Source organism: Oncorhynchus nerka, linkage group LG10 (genome assembly GCF_034236695.1).
Source record: "Oncorhynchus nerka isolate Pitt River linkage group LG10, Oner_Uvic_2.0, whole genome shotgun sequence".
Taxonomy (NCBI): Eukaryota; Metazoa; Chordata; class Actinopteri; order Salmoniformes; family Salmonidae; genus Oncorhynchus; species Oncorhynchus nerka.
In genome coordinates, this window is record NC_088405.1 from 80,272,611 (window position 1) to 80,292,071 (window position 19,461).

A 19,461-nucleotide genomic window follows, 5' to 3' on the forward strand; every position below is an offset into this window, starting at 1 on the left:
CATTCAGCCGACAGAAACTTTCAACCGGTTTTCCCCATTAAGCAGCTGGTCGGAGTCAGAGGCCGAGTCTTCTCTGGTCTCTACTCCTCCCGTTACGGGGTCTGAGACCCCGAAGCTTCCCACCATTAGCTCTGACAAATTGAAAACTCTAGTCATTGGCGACTCCATTACCCGCAGTATTAGACTTAAAACGAATCATCCAGCGATCATACACTATTTACCAGGGGGCAGGGCTACCGACGTTAAGGCTAATCTGAAGATGGTGCTGGCTAAAGCTAAAACTGGCGAGTGTAGAGAGTATAGAGATATTGATATTGTTATCGTCGGCACCAACGATGTTAGGATGAAACAGTCAGAGATCACCAAGCGCAACATAGCTTCTGCGTGCATATCAGCTAGAAAGATGTGTCGGCATCGAGTAATTGTCTCTGGCCCCCTCCCAGTTAGGGGGAGTGATGAGCTCTACAGCAGAGTCTCACAACTCAATCGCTGGTTGAAAACTGTTTTCTGCCCCTCCCAAAAGATAGAATTTGTAGATAATTGGCCCTCTTTCTGGGACTCACAAACACAAACAGGACCAAGCCTGACCTGCTGAGGAGTGACGGACTCCATCCTAGCTGGAGGGGTGCTCTCATCTTATCTACCAACATAGACAGGGCTCTAACTCCTCTAGCTCCATAATGAAAGAGGGTGCAGGCCAGGCAGCAGGCTGTTAGCCAGCCTGCCAGCATAGTGGAGTCTGCCACTGGCACAGTCAGTGTAGTCAGCTCAGCTATCACCATTGAGACTGTGTCTGTGCCTCGACCTAGGTTGGGCAAAACTAAACATGGCGGTGTTCGCCTTAGCAATCTCACTAGGATAAAGACCACCTCCATTCCTGTCATTACTGAAAGAGATCATGATACCTCACATCTCAAAATAGGGCTACTTAATGTTAGATCCCTTACTTCAAAGGCAATTATAGTCAATTAACTAATCACTGATCATAATCTTGATGTGATTGGCCTGACTGAAACATGGCTTAAGCCTGATGAATTTACTGTTTTAAATGAGGCCTCACCTCCTGGCTACACTAGTGACCATATCCCCCGTGCATCCCGCAAAGGCGGAGGTGTTGCTAACATTTACGATAGAAAATTTCAATTTACAAAAAAAAAATGACGTTTTCGTCTTTTGAGCTTCTAGTCATGAAATCTATGCAGCCTACTCAATCACTTTTTATAGCTACTGTTTACAGGCCTCCTGGGCCATATAGAGCGTTTCTCACTGAGTTCCCTGAATTCCTATCGGACCTTGTAGTCATAGCAGATAATATTCTAATCTTTGGTGACTTTAATATTCACATGGAAAAGTCCACAGACCCACTCCAAAAGGCTTTCGGAGCCATCATCGACTCAGTGGGTTTTGTCCAACATGTCTCTGGACCCACTCACTGTCACAGTCATACGCTGGACCTAGTTTTGTCCCATGGAATAAATGTTGTGGATCTTAATGTTTTCCTCATAATCCTGGACTATCGGACCACCATTTTATTACGTTTGCAATTGCAACAAATAATCTGCTCAGACCCCAACCAAGGAACATCAAAAGTCGTGCTATAAATTCACAGACAACACAAAGATTCCTTGATGCCCTTCCAGACTCCCTCTGCCTACCCAAGGACGCCAGAGGACAAAAATCAGTTAACCACCTAACTGAGGATCTCAATTTAACCTTGCGCAATACCCTAGATGCAGTTGCACCCCTAAAAACTAAAAACATTTCTCATAAGAAACTAGCTCCCTGGTACACAGAAAATACCCGAGCTCTGAAGCAAGCTTCCAGAAAATTGGAACGGAAATGGCGCCACACCAAACTGGAAGTCTTCCGACTAGCTTGGAAAGACGGTACCGTGCAGTACCGAAGAGCCCTTACTGCTGCTCGATCATCCTATTTTTCTAACTTAATTGAGGAAAATAAGAACAATCCGAAATTCCTTTTTTGATACTGTCGCAAAGCTAACTAAAAAGCAGCATTCCACAAGAGAGGATGACTTTCACTTTAGCAGTGATAAATTCATTAACTTCTTTGAGGAAAAGATTATTATTATTAGAAAGCAAATTACGGACTCCTCTTTAAACCTGCGTATTCCTCCAAACCTCAGTTGTCCTGAGTCTGCACAACTCTGCCAGGACCTAGAATCAAGAGAGACGCTCAAGTGTTTTAGTACTATATCTCTTGACACAATGATGAAAATAATCATGGCCTCTAAACCTTCAAGCTGCATACTGCATACCCTATTCCAACTAAACTACTGAAAGAGCTGCTTCCTGTGCTTGGCCCTCCTATGTTGAACATAATAAACGGCTCTCTATCCACTGGATGTGTACCAAACTCACTAAAAGTGGCAGTAATAAAGCCTCTCTTGAAAAAGCCAAACCTTGACCCAGAAAATATAAAAAACAATCAGCCTATATCGAATCTTCCATTCCTCTCAAAAATTTTAGAGAAGGCTGTTGCGCAGCAACTCACTGCCTTCCTGAAGACAAACAATGTATACGAAATGCTTCAGTCTGGTTTTAGACCCCATCATAGCACTGAGACGGCACTTGTGAAGGTGGTAAATTACATTTTAATGGCATCGGACCGAGGCTCTGCATCTGTCCTCGTGCTCCTAGACCTTAGTGCTGCTTTTGATACCATCGATCACCACATTCTTTTGGAGAGATTGGAAACCCAAATTGGTCTACACGGACATGTTCTGGCCTGGTTTAGATCTTATCTGTCGGAAAGATTATCAGTTTGTCTCTGTGAATGGTTTGTCCTCTGACAAATCAACTGTAAATTTCGGTGTTCCTCAAGGTTCCGTTTTAGGACCACTATTGTTTTCACTATATATTTTACCTCTTGGGGATGTTATTCGAAAACATAATATTAACTTTCACTGCTATGCGGATGACACACAGCTGTACATTTCAATGAAACATGGTGAAGCCCCAAAATTGCCCTTGCTAGAAGCATGTGTTTCAGACATAAGGAAGTGGATGGCTGCAAACGTTCTACTATTAAACTCGGACAAAACAAAGATGCTTGTTCTAGGTCCCAAGAAACAAAGAGATCTTCTGTTGAATCTGACAATTAATCTTAATGGTTGTACAGTCGTCTCAAATAAAACTGTGAAGGACCTCGGCGTTACTCTGGACCCTGATCTCTCTTTTGAAGAACATATCAAGACCATTTCGAGGACAGCTTTTTTCCATCTACGTAACATTGCAAAAATCAGAAACTTTCTGTCCAAAAATGTGGCAGAAAAATTAATCCATGCTTTTGTCACTTCTAGGTTAGACTACTGCAATGCTCTACTTTCCGGCTACCCGGATAAAGCACTAAATAAACTTCAGTTAGTGCTAAATACGGCTGCTAGAATCCTGACTAGAACCAAAAAATTTGATCATATTACTCCAGTGCTAGCCTCTCTACACTGGCTTCCTGTCAAAGCAAGGGCTGATTTCAAGGTTTTACTGCTAACCTACAAAGCATTACATGGGCTTGCTCCTACCTATCTCTCTGATTTGGTCCTGCCGTACATACCTACACGTACGCTACGGTCACAAGACGCAGGCCTCCTAATTGTCCCTGGGCTTTCTCCTATAGAGCTCAATTTTTATGGAACGGTCTGCCTACCCATGTCAGAGACGCAAACTCGGTCTCAACCTTTAAGTCTTTACTGAAGACTCATCTCTTCAGTGGGTCATATGATTGAGTGTAGTCTGGCCCAGGAGTGGGAAGGTGAACGGAAAGGCTCTGGAGCAACGAACCGGCCCTTGCTGTCTCTGCCTGGCCGGTTCCTCTCTTTCCACTGGGATTCTCTGCCTCTAACCCTATTACAGGGGCTGAGAGGCTTTATTACTGCCACTTTTACTGTTGTGGTCATCCTGTCTGGGTTGGCGCCCCCCCCCCCCCCCCCCCCTTGGGTTGTGCCGTGGCGGAGATCTTTGTGGGCTATACTCAGCCTTGTCTCGGGATGGTAAGTTGGTGGTTGAAGATATCCCTCTAGTGGTGTGGGGGCTGTGCTTTGGCAAAGTGGGTGGGGTTATATCCTTCCTGTTTGGCCCTGTCCGGGGGTGTCCTCAGATGGGGCCACAGTGTCTCCTGACCCCTCCTGTCTCAGCCTCCAGTATTTATGCTGCAGTAGTTTATGTGTCAGGGGGCTAGGGTTAGTTTGTTATATCTGGAGTACTTCTCCTGTCCTATTCGGTGTCCTGTGTGAATCTAAGTGTGCGTTCTCTAATTCTCTCCTTCTCTCTTTCTTTCTCTCTCTCGGAGGACCTGAGCCCTAGGACCATGCCCCAGGACTACCTGACATGATGACTCCTTGCTGTCCCCAGTCCACCTGGCCATGCTGCTGCTCCAGTTTCAACTGACCTGAGCCCTAGGACCATGCCCCAGAACTACCTGACATGATGACTCCTTGCTGTCCCCAGTCCACCTGGCCATGCTGCTGCTCCAGTGTCAACTGTTCTGCCTTACTATTATTCGACCATGCTGGTCATTTATGAACATTTGAACATCTTGGCCATGTTCTGTTATAATCTCCACCCGGCACAGCCAGAAGAGGACTGGCCACCCCACATAGCCTGGTTCCTCTCTAGGTTTCTTCCTAGGTTTTGGCCTTTCTAGGGAGTTTTTCCGAGCCACCGTGCTTCTACACCTGCATTGCTTGCTGTTTGGGGTTTTAGGCTGGGTTTCTGTACAGCACTTTGAGATATCAGCTGATGTACGAAGGGCTATATAAATACATTTGATTTGATTTGATTTGCCTACAATCTCATCCTCGTCCATGAGGGGGATGAGTGGAAGACTGCGTTCAGCACAATGTCTGGTCACTACAAGTATTTGGTTATGCCCTTTGGCTTGGCCAATGCTCTGTCAGTGTTCCAGGCATTCATCAATGAGAGGTTTAGGGACCTGCTCGGAGGGCAGGTGATTGTATACAATGATGTCCTGATCTTCTCGACCAACCTGAAAGATCACGTCACCCACGTTCGAGAAGTCCTGGAATGCCTCTTGGTCAATCACCTGTTTGTGAAGGTGAAGTGCTAATTCCACCAGAGGGCTGTATCCTTCCTGGGTTACCAAATCACCTGCAGGGAGTGAGGATGGAGAACAAGAAGGTAGATGAGTTAAGGTCATGGCAAGTTCCAACCATCATCAAGGGGTTACAACGGTTTCTGGGGTTTGACAACTTCTACCACCACTTCATCAGGATTTTCAGCGTTGTCACCACCCCTCTCACTTCCGGCCTCAAGGGTGGGCCTCGTAGTTTGGTGTGGTCTCCAGCAGCCGACGAGGCCTTTCGTCTCAAGGGGCGTTTCACCTCCACCTCCTTGCTAAAACACACAGACCCCACTCTATTTCTTGTGGTTGAGGTAGACACATCTGAGGTGGGGGAAGTTGTCTAAGACAGGGTAACCCATTGAGATTGTGTGCTTTCTTTCTCCTCCGTAGAGAGGAATTACGAAATTGGCGATCAGAAGCTCCTGGCATTGAAGTTGGTGTTAGAGGAGTGGAGTCACTGATCGGAGGGTGCCAAGGAACCATTCGTCATCCTCACCGACCATCGGAACTGTTGATAATGGGATATGATAAAGGGTGAGTCGGTCAAGGATCGATGCAGACAAGGTGGTAGATTGTACGACAAGCGACAGGTTTATTTCAGAGTGGAGATATCTGGTACAGCGTATATACGGGCCCCTCTGTTAGCTCATCAGAGACTAGCAAAAAAGACACTAGTTAACAATGGGTACAAGCTTCATATACAGAACAGAAAGTAGGTTGATATCTAGGAGATCGGATCTTCGGATTGGATCAGGCTGGGGTGTAGTCATCCGGCATTGGCTCTGTTGTCTGTCCGTCATCGTAGAATCCTGCCATGCCTGTTCTTGGTCGTCACACCATGTTCAGCTGAAAAGGAGATTTGGTGTGTGCGCTATCCTCAATCACACAATGTTCGGCTGGGAGGGAAATTATGTGTGTGTGCTTAGTTTGTCTCTAAGTCTAGGCTTTCTGCCAATGTGTGGGTGTCTTATCTGGGTGTCCTCGGCAGCTATGTGTGTACTGTATGTGCGTCGTCCCTGTCTTCTGGGGTCAGTGTGTAAGAGCGTATGCGTCCCTGTCCTGTCCTTGAGAGTCCGTGTGTAATGTGTGTGCGTCCCTATCTTCTGGGGAGTTGTGGCCGAACTGATGGCTAGCACCTGTGGCTAGGAGTATCCTGTTGTGACAGTGTTCTGGATGATTACAGTGAGTGTGTGTGTGAGAAATATCCTGTATGGGGCCCGACCTGTTTTACTATGAAAATACGTTGTCTCAGCTATAGTAGTGTAATGTCACCTACATAGGAATGAATAGTAATGTAGTGTCACCTACATAGGAATTAGCAGTCCTCTACAGAACCTAGAGTACATACGGACAACGAGGAGACTGAATCCGCGCCAAGCCAGGTGTGCACCTTCACCAGGTTCGACTTCATGCTGACTTATTGCCCAGGTTCTAAGAACTGAAGGCCAATGCTCTGTCCCGTATCTACAATTCGGGAGAGCTTCCTGTCCAGAGGGCACCCATAATCCCATCCTCCCGAGTCGTGGGTCCAATGGTTTGGGACATAGATGTGGACATCCGCCAGGCTCTAGAGAAGGAGTCTGCCCCCCGAAAATGTCCTCCCGAGCGCATCTACGTTCCCACAGGGATAAGGGACCGGCTGCTGACCTGGGCACACACATCTACGTTCCCACAGGGATGAGGGACCAGCTGCTGACCTGGGCACACACATCTACTTTCCCACAGGGATACGGGACCGGATGCTGACCTGGGCACACACATCTACGTTCCCACAGGGATAAGGGACCAGCTGCTGACCTGGGCACACACATCTACGTTCCCACAGGGATGAGGGACCGGCTGCTGACCTGGGCACACACATCTACTTTCCCACAGGGATACGGGACCGGCTGCTGACCTGGGCACACATCTACGTTCCCACAGGGATGAGGGACCAGCTGCTGACCTGGGCACACACATCTACTTTCCCACAGGGATACGGGACCGGCTGCTGACCTGGGCACACACATCTACGTTCCCACAGGGATAAGGGACCGGCTGCTGACCTGGGCACACACATCTACGTTCCCACAGGGATAAGGGACCGGCTGCTGACCTGGGCACACACATCTACGTTCCCACAGGGATAAGGGACCGGCTGCTGACCTGGGCACACACATCTACGTTCCCACAGGGATAAGGGATTGGCTGCTGACCTGGGCACACACATCTACGTTCCCACGGGATAAGGGACCGGCTGCTGACCTGGGCACAGCTGTCGTCACTGGACATCCAGGTATTTCTTGCACCATTCACTCCATCGCTAAGAAGTACTGGTGGCCCACCTTGGTGCAGGGTGTCACTCATTATGTCAACTCCTGGTCCCATCTATCCATTGTGTAACCGATCTCTCTCCCCCTCTGATGCTTTCATCATCGCTTAATCCCTCTTCCTGGTCTCCCCACTGCTCTCCAGGTTGCTGAGGCACTCTTCCAGCAGGTCTTCAGCAGGTCTCTTCCAGCAGATCACGGTAAGCCTCACTTCCGAGTATCGGCCTCAGTCCAACGGGCAGGTGGAGAAGATGAACCAGGATCTTCACTTCCAAGCTCCATACTGGCTGGGACAAATGTATTACGTGAATAAATGTAGGGTCTGTCTACTATATTTACCACAAGTGTAAAACCAAACAGCAAGTCTCTCAGTAATCACCTTTCATTTTGGTTCCGTAATTTTCATATTTCAGTTGCAAAGGCATTGATTCTTTCTTATGCAATCATAAATTGTAATTTGACCTATGATAGTCCACCCCCCACCCCTCCCCCTTAGAAGAAAACTGTTTGAGGTGGACTGGGCAGGCACCATGTTATGCATGAGGCGCACGGTGTCCCCAGTGGCAGGGATAGCCCAGTGCGCTACATCGCAGCACCTCGTATTGGCCGGGCTAGAGTGGGCATCGAGCCAGGAGCTATGAAGCCGGATCAGCGCATCTGGTCTCCAGTGCGTCTCCTCGGCCCGGGTTATATGGCACCAGCCCTACGCATGGTGTCCCCAATTCGCCAGCACAGCCCAGTGCGGTCTGTTCCACCCCGCTGCACTTGCCGGGCTATGGGGAGTATCCAGCCAGGACAGGTTGTGCAGCAGCAGGCTCGGTGCTCGAGAACTCCAGTGCGCCTCCACGGTCCGGTTCATCCGGTGCCTCCTCCACGCACCAGGCTTGCGTCTGTCCTGAGCTGCCAGAGCCGCCCATCTGTCCTGAGCTGCCAGAGCCGCCCGTCTGTCCTGAGCTGCCAGAGCCACCCGTTAGTCAGGAGCTGCCAGAGCCGCCCGTCAGTCAGGAGCTGCCAGAGCCGCCCGTCAGTCAGGAGCTGCCAGAGCCGCCCGTCAGCTGACGTATACTGTAAACTAACCATATTGTTTAAGTTGAGCGTACTAGTGCTTCGCCTGTCTACCGGAAGTTGATGCTGTTGCTATTCAACCTCTTGCTAGCTTGTTAGCATAGCAAATGACTAGCTTGACATTTTACAATTTTGGGTGTGTTCGTGAATTCAATCTGGAGTGCCAGAGTGCACTCTGGGCGTTCGTAAATCCAGAGTGTTGTCAGATTGTCCGTTTGTAAATTTTGAGCGTTTCGCTCTTAGAGCGTTCAGAGCGCACACTGGATGCTTTGGCCAAGGAGTTGGGTTGATCCAGCGTTCAACGGCAGTCAAGCACCCAAGTTACTGGGAACTCCTTCAAGACTGTTGGAAAAAGCATTCCAGGTGAAGCTGGTTGAGAGAACGCCTAGAGTGTACAAAGCTGTCATCAAGGCAAAGGATGGCTACTTTGAATAATCTAATAAATATAAATATATTTTGAATGGTTTCACATCTTTTGGTTACTACATGATTCCATATGTGTTATTTCATAGTTTTCATGTCTTCAGTATTATTCTACAAGAAAATAGAAAATAGAAAATAGTAAAAATAAAGAAAAACCCTTGAATGAGTAGCTGTATCCAAACTTTTGACGGGTACTGTATATACTCTGTGGCTTTGGTGAGCAAAAAGAGACCTTTAGAAATTATGAATTGTTCACTCTGAAGACTGTGAAAAGTCATAAAGTCATAAAACTGTGAACTGTGAAAAAAACTCCACATCAAAAAGAATACTGCAATCAATGATGGCGAAAATGGCTGAGGGGCCTGCAGAAGTGGACAGCAACATTGCTGAGTGGTGAACATGATAGACTGCACCATAATTGTTTCCAGTCACATGAAAACAGACCGTAGCATTGACACCAATGTTGGCACTAAAACAGTAACTAAGAGTTGTTCAACCTTTTCTGGAACAACCAATGTGTACTTGTAATAACTGAACAAGTCAAGAAAAGTCATGAGTCTGCAGGTTCAACGCAGATAACCAGTACATTAAACCATTTACATACATGTTAATTTAGCAATGAATTTCCACAGGATTGATATTCAGAACATGCAAATCTCATAGAAAATAAGTCCCAAGCAAGTGTTGAGGACATTACATTAATTTACCAGTAGTCATTGGCCCAACCACTCTTATCCAGAGTGATTCACACATGCACAGTAAGGTTTTATATCACATTAAAAAGGACAGCAAGAGGAAATCGTTATATACAATTTAATGATATCAATGGCAACCACCCAATGTATGCCTAGAGTGAATGTTTGGAAAGAGGTTTTGCGTGATTGTCAGATATATTTTAACCTGTTAAACTCTGAACCCCCAAAAAATAATAATCAGAAAATAGAAATGGACAAGCTACAGGCCTTGTCTTTTTGGAAATCAAACTAAAATCTTACTGCTGACAATGTCATAATGTCGCATCTATGAACTCGGATGAAAAGAGAAACAAGGATGTCAGAGTGAAATTAAGATTGTCTAGTTCTCATAAATGCATTGTTCCTGGATGGACGCAGTGGTCGTCTGTCTCTGTTGGGTTTGTGTGCTGAAACTGAAGTTTTCGTACACCTTGTTGTTATATGAGACGGAATCACCTTCATTGGTCCTCTGCCGACCTGCATGGGGAGAAGGCCAATCAACTAATCACATTTTGTGTTGACTCTTAAGCTGAATAGTTGCCTACTACTACGTTCCAATCAACATTTTGGTGGTGCAAAATAGCACAGATTAATCAAATTAAATGACAGTTTTTAAACAGAGCTGTAACAGAGCTGTAACACCATAAATGCATTTGTATCCAATATTTTTTTAGACGATCATGCAACATATTAAATAAAGCACATACTAAAATAGCATTTTGCATGTGGGCTGATTGATACCGTACTACTCTTGAAAAACATTGGTAACTCTCAATTTAGCTTAATTTTTCACACCTCTGTTGTGTTGTATGACAAGTTTGTGGGAACTATAAGGTCATATTGAGATTTGAGCTGAGCTGTGCTGAGCTCAGGGGCACCCATTTTTTTTCTAGAGTAGGATTGGGCAACTGGTGTTCCGGGGACATGAAAGGCTAATTAAAATCAAAACATTTTGCCAAAAATAGTGCCGGTGTGACACAGCAACTTCAATGCGCTAGTCTAAAGTCTAGAAGTGATTCATCATTTTGATATGTGGTGAATGAAAAATAAAATTGTGTCATGTTAAAGGTTAAAGGTCCAATATCAAACAATTTCTGGGTAAAAATTAAGAACCTTACTGTGATTGTTTTAAATTAAAATGGTCAAAAATAAACAAAAAATAGCTTCCTAGCGAAGAGCAATTTCTCAAGCAACAATTTTGCTAAGACTGTCTGGGAGTGGTCTGAAGGGAAAACTGAAAACTAGCTGTTATTGGCAGAGAGGTTTGAAACTCTCTTACTTATTGGTCTATTAATTCATTTAACGCCAGGTGATGTCACCAGTCACCACCAAAACTCCATTCCACCAAAACAGGCTAATATTTCAGCTCTTGCACTAAAAGGGCATTATAATAATTTTCACAATTTCACAGTATTATTTCAACCTCATAGTATGGAAATACTGTATATGTCACGCCCTGACCTTAGAGAGACGTTTTATTTCTGTATTTGGTTAGGTCAGGGTGTGATTTGGGGTTGTCCTATTTCTTTGTTATTTGCCGAGTATGGTTCCCAATCAGAGGCAGCTGTCTATCGTTGTCTCTGATTGGGGATCATACTTAGGCAGCCCTTTTTCCCACTTTCTGTTGTGGGATCTTGTTTTTGTTAGTTGCTGGTTTAGCGCTACATTACTTTACGTGTCGTTTATCTTTCTTGTTTTTTTGGGTTGTTCATTTAATAAATTCTAAATATACGCCTACCACGCTGCACCTTTTTCCCAATACGACGACAGCCGTAATAGAAAATCTCACCACCAAAGGACCAAGCAGCGTGGTCAGGAGGAATGGACCTGGGAGGAGATCTTAGACGGGAAAGGACCCTGGGCGCAGGCTGGAGAGTATCGCCGTCTGAAGGAGGAGATGGAGGCAGCTAAAGCGGAACGGCTACGTTACGAGGAGTTGGCTCAACGAAGCAAGCACGAGAGGCAGCCCCCATCTCCTGGCCTCCGGTGCATCTCTTCGGCCCAGGTTATCCTGCGCCAGCTCTTCGCACGGTATCCCCAGTTCACCAGCACAACCCAGTGCGGCCTGTTCCAGCTCCCCGCACTTGCCGGGCTATGGGGGGTATCCAGCCAGGACGAGTTGTGCCAGCTCTGTGCTCCAGACCTCCGGTGCGCCCCCACGGTCTTGTGTGTCCTGCGCTGGCTCTACGCACTATGCCTCCAGTGCGCCGTCATAGCCAGTGCATCCGGTGCCAGCTCTCCACACACACCGAGCTAGAGTGGGTATCCAGCCAGGACGTGTTGTGGCAGCTCCACTCACTAGGCTGCCAGTACATCTCCTCAGTCCGGTGAGACCTGTTCCGGCTCCACATATGAAGCCTCCAGGGATGATCCATGGCCCAAAGCCTCCAGTGATAATCCATGGCACGAAGCCTCCAGTGATGATCCATGGCCCGGAGCCTCTAGTGATAATCCATGACACGAAGCCTCCAGTGATCATCCATGGCCCGGAGCCTCCAGTGATGATCCATGGCACGAAGCCTCCAGTGATGATCCATGGCCCGGAGCCTGTAGCGATGATCCATGGCAAGGAGCCTGCAGCGATGGTCCCCAGTCCGGAGCATCCAGCGACAGTCCCCAGTCCGGAGCCTCCAGCGACGGTCTGCAGTCCGGGGTCTTCAGCGACGATCTGCAGTCCAGAGCCCCCAGCGGGGGTTCCCAGGCCTCTGTAGGGATCAGCGTAGGGAGCAGGGGCTACGTCCCGAACCGAAGCCGCCACCGAGGGTAGATGCCCACCCGGACCCTCCTCTATAGGTTCAGGTTTCCGGCCGGGAGTCCGCACCTTTGGGGGGGGGGGGATACTGTCATGCACTGACCTTTAGAGAGATGTTTTATTTCTCTATTTGGTTCGGTCAGGGTGTGATTTGAGGTGGGCATTTGAGGTGGGCATTCTATGTTGTCTATTTCTTTGTTTTTTTTGCAGAGTATGGTTCCCAATCAGAGGCAGCTGTCTATTGTTGTCTCTGATTGGGGATCATACTTAGGCAGCCCTTTTTCCCACTTTCTGTTGTGGGATCTTGTTTTTGTTAGTTGCTGGTTTAGCGTTACATTACTTTATGTGTCGTTTATCTTTCTTGTTTTTTTGGGTTGTTCATTTAATAAATTCCAAATGTACGCCTTCCACGCTGCACCTTGGTCTCATTCCGACGACAGCCGTAACAGTATATACTGTACAGTGCGTTCAGAATGTATTCACACCTTTTGCCTTTTTCCACATTTTGTTGTGTTACAAAGTGGGACTAAAATAGATTTTATTGTCATTTTTTGTCAACACAAAGTACTCTTTAATGTCAAAGTGGAAGAAAAAATATACATTTTTTTTATGGAAAATAAAACGCTTTCACAACTTATCTAGTCAAGATATGCATTCATCCCCCTGAGTCAATACATGTTAGAATCACCTTTGGCAGCGATTACAGCTGAGTCAATCTGGGTAAGTCTCTAAGAGCTTTGCACACCTGGATTGTACAATATTTGCCCATTATTATGTTCAAATTGGTTGTTGATCATTGCTAGACAACCATTTTTAGGTCTTGACATAGATGTTCAACACAGGTTGGTGGCACCTTATTTGGGGAGGACGGGCTTATGGTAATGGCTGGAGCGGAATGAGTGGAATGGTATCAAGCACATCAAAAACATGGTTTGGTCCCACTCCATTCGCTCTCTTCCAGCTATTATTATGAGCCGTCCTCCCCACAGCAACCTCCCCTGATGTTCATGTAGATTTAAGTCAATACTATAACTCAGCCACTCAGGAACATTCACTTTCTTCTTGGTAAGCAACTCCAGTGTAGATTTGGTCTTGTGTTTTAGGTTATTGTCCTGCTGAAAGGTGAATTTGTCTCCCAGTGTCTGAAAAGCAGACTGAACCAAGTTTCCCTCTAGGATTTTGCCTGTGCTTAGCTCTATTCCCTTTCATTTTATTCTAAAAAACGTCCTAGTCCTTGCCGATGACAGGCATACAAATGATGCAGCCAACACCATGCTTGAAAATATGAAGTGGTGTTCAGTGATGTGTTGTGTTGGATTTGCCACAAACATAACGCTTTGTATTCAGGACCAAAAGTTTATTTCTTAGCAATTCTTTTTGGCAGTATTACTTTTTTGAATATTTGTATTCTATATAGGCTTCCTTCTTTTTACTCATTTATTTTAATATTGTGGAGTACAATGTTGTTGATGCATTCTTAGTTTTGTCCTCTAACAGCCTTTAATTTCTGTAACTGTTTTAAAATCATGGTGAAATCCTTGAGTGGTTTCTTTCCTCTCTGACAACTTAGGAAGGGTCGTTGTATATTTGTAATGACTGTGTGTATTGATTCACCATCCAAAGTGTAATAAAAACTGCACCATGCTCAAAAGGATAATCAATGTTTTTTTTTTGTTTTACACATATACCAATAGGTGCCCTTTGCGAACCATTGGAAAACCACCCTGGTCTTTGTGGTTGAATCTGTGCTTGAAATTCACTGCTCGACTGAGGGACCTTACAGATAATTCTATGTGTGTATCATGTTAAACACTATTATTGCATGCAGAGTGAGTCCATGCAACTTATTATGTGACTTGTTAAGCACATTTTTACTCAATAACAAACGAGTTGAACACTAATTGACTCAAGACCTTTCAGCTTTTCATTTTTTATACATTTTTAAAATGTCTGGAAACATAATTTCACTTTTACATTATGAGGTATTGTGTGTAGATCAGTGACACACAATCTCAATTTAATCCATTTTTAATTCAGGCTGTAACACAACAAAATGTGGAAAAAGTCAAGGAATATGAATACTTTCTGAAGGAACTGTAGGTCTTTGCACAGACCTCACAGAGTCCATATGCTGAAAATGACTCACCTGTAGTTGCATGCCCTGCATAGAATCCCCGTGTCACGCCCTGACCATAGAGAGCCGTTTATTCTCTATGTTGGTTAGGTCGGGGTGTGACTAGGGTGGGTTATCTAGGTTATTATCTGTCTATGTTGGCCTGGTATGGTTCCCAGCTGATTGGGGATCATATTTAGGCAGCCTTTTCCCACTGGGTTTTTGTGGGACCTTGTTTTTGTGTAGTTGCTGTTGAGCACTGCATTTACTTCACTCTTCGTTTGTTCTGTATTTTTTTTGTGAATTTAATTTATTAAACATGTGGAACTCTACGCACGCTGCGCCTTGGTCCGTTAATTCTTTAGACGATCGTGACAGAAGATCCCACCACACAACAGGACCAAGCAGCGTGCCGAGGTGTAGAAAGTATCATGGACTTGGGAGGAGATTTTGGATGGAAAGGGATCCTGGACTTGGGAGGAAATCGCCTTCCTTGGAGGGAGACTCAAGAAGAGAAGGGAGGACAGCGACGAATCTGGGGTTCGCAGCCAGGTAGAAAGCCCAAAAGACAGCCCAAAAAATGTTTTTTGGAGGGGCACACGGGGTGGTCGGCGGAGCCAAGGGGTGAACCAGAGCCAGTCAGGGAGTCGAAGGAGGAACTCGACGAAAAATTCTGGAGAGAGGTGTTGGTGATGAGAGCGCTGCAGAGCGGGCGTGTTCCAACACACTGAGTTCTAAAATGGAAGCTGATGTGATTCGTGGTTTAGTCCATAAATTGGTAGCCTACAAGCCAGGATGTCAACATAAGATAGCAGGCAAAGGCGTCAACAGCAGGGGTGGTGGGAAGGTAGTCATTTCCTCTTTGAGTATGAGGGGGCTGAATTTTTCTCCAATGAGAGTAAATATCACTTTGAAATGTAAGGTGACGCTGTGGCCAAGATTTTGTCTGTAAGTAATGGTCCACTTCTGCTTTCTTTGTTCAGGATTCCAGTGAATCCAAACAACAAACCACAATTTAAAGTGAACTGGTTACAAGACCAGTGACTTGAGAGTTACCTCAAATGATCAAGCCTGTGAATAAAGTAATTGACCATGGAACTTACATGGCCTTTTGTGTAAATAGAAAAATATGTATAAATTGTGTAAGCTTAAGAAAGCACTGACCCAAAAAATCACTATAGACTACAAGACTTACATTTGTAAATACTTATGGTGACAGCTGCGATGGCCACAACCCCGATGGTTGTGCTGACACAGATGATAGTCAAAAGGTTGTTCTCATGGTAGGTCTCTGAAACAACAAGACCATCAAGGGTCAGAGATTTATCGTTATAGATAGTGTCATCAATCAAAGTGTCCAGCCTGCCATATGTGATTGTGAAGCTTGGGGCAAAATAACAACCTGATTTAGCTAACCCCACTGTTCAGTGTCTGTTTATCACAGTTTTTCTATGACCTTGTGTGTCAAGAATCTTGTCAGGTTACACTTAACAGTCAACCAATGAATTAGAGGGAGAAAAATAACAAAAGCAGAAGTTAATTACTATTAAAAGTAGACTGCACTACTTAACAGTACATGTATTATGTCTGAATGTCACCCACTCACTGTAGGGAAGTCTGATGCTCAGGTCGGTGTTATTGGCTAGGAGTCTGACATTGCAGGTGATCGTGTCACCCTCTCTCCACACTGATTGGCACAGGGTCAGAAAGCTGCTCTGTTTAGAGGGGCTGTGATTGGTCAAGAGTGTCTCCGGTGAACCCTGACCTTGTCGGGTCCAAGTGAAGTTGACGTCCTGGGGGTCAAGGCCCTCCAAAGTACAGAGAAGCTGAATGCAGCCAGGATCACTGCTGTTCTGCCTCTCTAGGACTAGACCTGGAAGCACTGCAAAAGAGAATAGCATTGGAACTAGAACGACAGTGAAAAGACTGTAAATGCCATTCTAATATCCTACTGTATGCTTTGATTTAGAGACACAAAAACCAGTAAACACGTGTTTATAAAGTGATATCTTCAACGAGATAAATGACCTGTAACTTGAAGATCAACAGCGGAGGATTCCTCAATGGTTGGTGGTGGTATGACTCTTGATATGAAGCAGGTATATAGACCAGAGTCGGTGCTCTTTGGCTCTGTAACATACAGTTTAGGAGGTTGTCCGGTTACATTGAATTGAGATTTACAGGATACGACTGAACTGATTTCTCTATTCACATTGTATTCGCAAATAATGCCAGGACTTCCCGTTTTCTTCCATTTAAAAACAACTTTCCCATCAAATCCAAAGGGTGAGGGACAAGGAAGGTGGGAAGGACTGCCTTTGGCTGCTCTAACGGTCTCCTTAACACCTGCGGAACCAAACAGGATTTTTTTTCAATCCAAAGTTAACACAATAAAATAGGACACAGGTTATGTGCTCATTCATATTCAGGATACTGTACACTCATGATACTACGTGAGAGTAAAGGAAATTAACAAAAATACAAATAATGGTAATAACAACAAAGTTCATCCCATATTAAGATCATGCTATATTAGGCCATACTATTTACATACGTCCAGTACTGAAAATACCTATATGAAGTGGCTAAAAGTTGATGTTCCAGATTCATGCAACCAAAGCAGACTCCTCAGAGGAAGGGGTTTACTAATGCATTAGTTCTTTAAGCTATGTTGACTATGACATTAGCTAATATGGTGACAATGAAGTAGGCTGTGTGTAGAGTTGAGCGCTTATGGTATGAAGGTTTGGCTTGGAAAGGTTTTTTCGCCTGCTCACAGAGAGTGGTTTTGTTGTGCACTGAAGTCCACAAGCGAAGGGAAAAGATGAGAAGAGGAGAGTGTGTATATGCAAGAAGAAATTATACAATGAGAAAAGTGATCATGCTGTTTGTATGTTGCTGTATTGAAAGTGAACTGTGTGTGCAGGTGAACAGGGGTGTATTCATTCCGCCAATTCTGTTGAAAAACATTTCTTAAACGGAAGCAAACATACCTTACCTCAATTTGTCCAATACAAACTCTCGTTTACAACTGTTTGTACTATTGATTACACCGTAGATAAGCTAGATGCAGGCAAGAGTGTGCAAAGCGGTATTGAATTGTCGGTTACCTTGATTACTGAAATTTTTCTCACAACCTGTGCACATACGTTGTAAACTTGAATTCATAGGCTAGATGGAAGCAACTTCATGATGGGTATAGGGAACATTTTTGTATCATGTTGTAGCATAAACCTATCAGTGTTACATTGAGCTGGGTGAATGGAATATGAATGACAGTCATCCAATATGCTGTAATAGAAATAAGGCCATCCTCATAAAAAACAGCACGGACCGCTACTGAAACAAAGCAAACCCAAATAGCTGTTACAATATAATATTCATATCTACATTGACTGGTCAATCAATAACTGGTTTTCAACTGTTACAGTATGTTGATTCAGACAACTAAACCACTGAATGGACGAATCACCCTGAAATACTACTGTAGCTTACAATTTTTTTTACAATGAATCATTGTACAACTGCACAACTAATAGATAAATCCAACCAAAATGCAACAATAAGACAGAAATACTCACCAGTAAATGGGGTAGAGAGGGTGAGGATGGTTAGGAGAGAGAAAGCTTGTGGCAACAGCATTGTGAACAGGCAGACCTACACCCTCTAGCCAAAGACTCTGTGTACCGGTATGTCTGTGTCTTTCAGACACACTAGCTGATCATGAAGCAAGTACGCATGCACACTCACACAAACACTTACATTCCCCGTCATGTCTTCCTGTCCAATGGATGAAAACACCCACTGCAGAACTAAGCAGCTCACAAGTGCCAAAACCACAACTCTTTCCTTTCTACAAGAGACCATTTTCCCCCAACAGTGTACCTACCTTTTTATCCATCTATCACTCTAAATGACATGATCCACAACTAATAAAGCTAAAATATGATGCTCACACAACTCTCAGAATTAGTATTTCATTTGGCTAAAATCCTAAGAGACATGTAAAGTTACTTTAAAGTTCTCAGTTGGTACAGAATGTGTGCTAGAGTAAGAACCACTCAGAGACCTAATTATTTTGCTCTTGATTGGTTGAGGCCATACCACCTGCTCGTCAGCGGTCTGCACATTCACAGTTTCACAGGGAGATCAAAGAAACCTCTACCTAAAGACTGGTTGGAACTCAAAGTATATGAAGGAAATAACAGAACGCTGTGAAACAACAACCTGTGGTTAGTTAGTGGACAGAGGTTTCCTACAAGTAGCAGTTCCCTCAAGTAGTTTATTGCACAAACGCAAAACTTAGAAAGCAGTGTCTGAAATTGTCAAAAGTTTTTAGATATCTGTTGGAGCTCGAGCTTGTTACCGGATCTAGGTTAGTGTTAGAGTTGCGTAAATTCGAATCTGGTATCAGGATAAATATAACAATGAGTCACCGATTTTATACTATGTATTTTTTATTAGCTAAGTAATAAATGGCAAATGCAACTTTCGTATATACGGGCTCACTGTAATACCACGCAGGGCAGAACAGAGAACTAACCAGATGTATGTAAAACAGTATTCTTTATACTTGTTCTCGCAACACCCCGCTCAGAATGTGCCCCCCTCCCAACTAATTTGAACAGTTCCTGTCTTCATGCTTCTCTGTATTTTTCCATCATGAGAAAGTCCCATGGCCCTGATACTTTTAACAATGTTTCAAGTCAGCTATGTTGCATAACACATACATACATCCACACAAGCCAACAGCAGATAATATTCAATCATATATATGGTAATGGCTGTAATGTAAAACACAGGATCCAACATTAGTAACAAACAAACACTGCTCACAGGAAGTGGAAACATGCCATACTGTAGCGTCACGCATCAACAAATCTTTATTGCACATTTGGAGTGTAGGATTATACTTCACCAGGGTAACAATAGAGTGCTTACAGGGAGTGGAAATGTACCATTAAGTTG

At 44.7% G+C, this 19,461-nt stretch overlaps 1 gene segment (V, D, J or C); it reads right to left on the minus strand.

Annotated features, from left to right (window-relative positions):
• Positions 1-9,459: 9,459 nt before the first annotated feature.
• LOC115136088 (uncharacterized) lies at positions 9,460-18,256 on the minus strand. 5 transcript variants are annotated; one of them is made up of 6 exons: positions 18,075-18,255; positions 16,522-16,839; positions 16,100-16,375; positions 15,689-15,784; positions 11,418-12,449; positions 9,460-10,105 (listed from the first exon to the last, which is right to left on the minus strand). That transcript is itself a non-coding variant. In a coding variant (5 exon segments), coding segments are annotated over 5 exon segments (729 nt in total).
• Between the last annotated feature and the right edge of the window lie 1,205 nt (positions 18,257-19,461).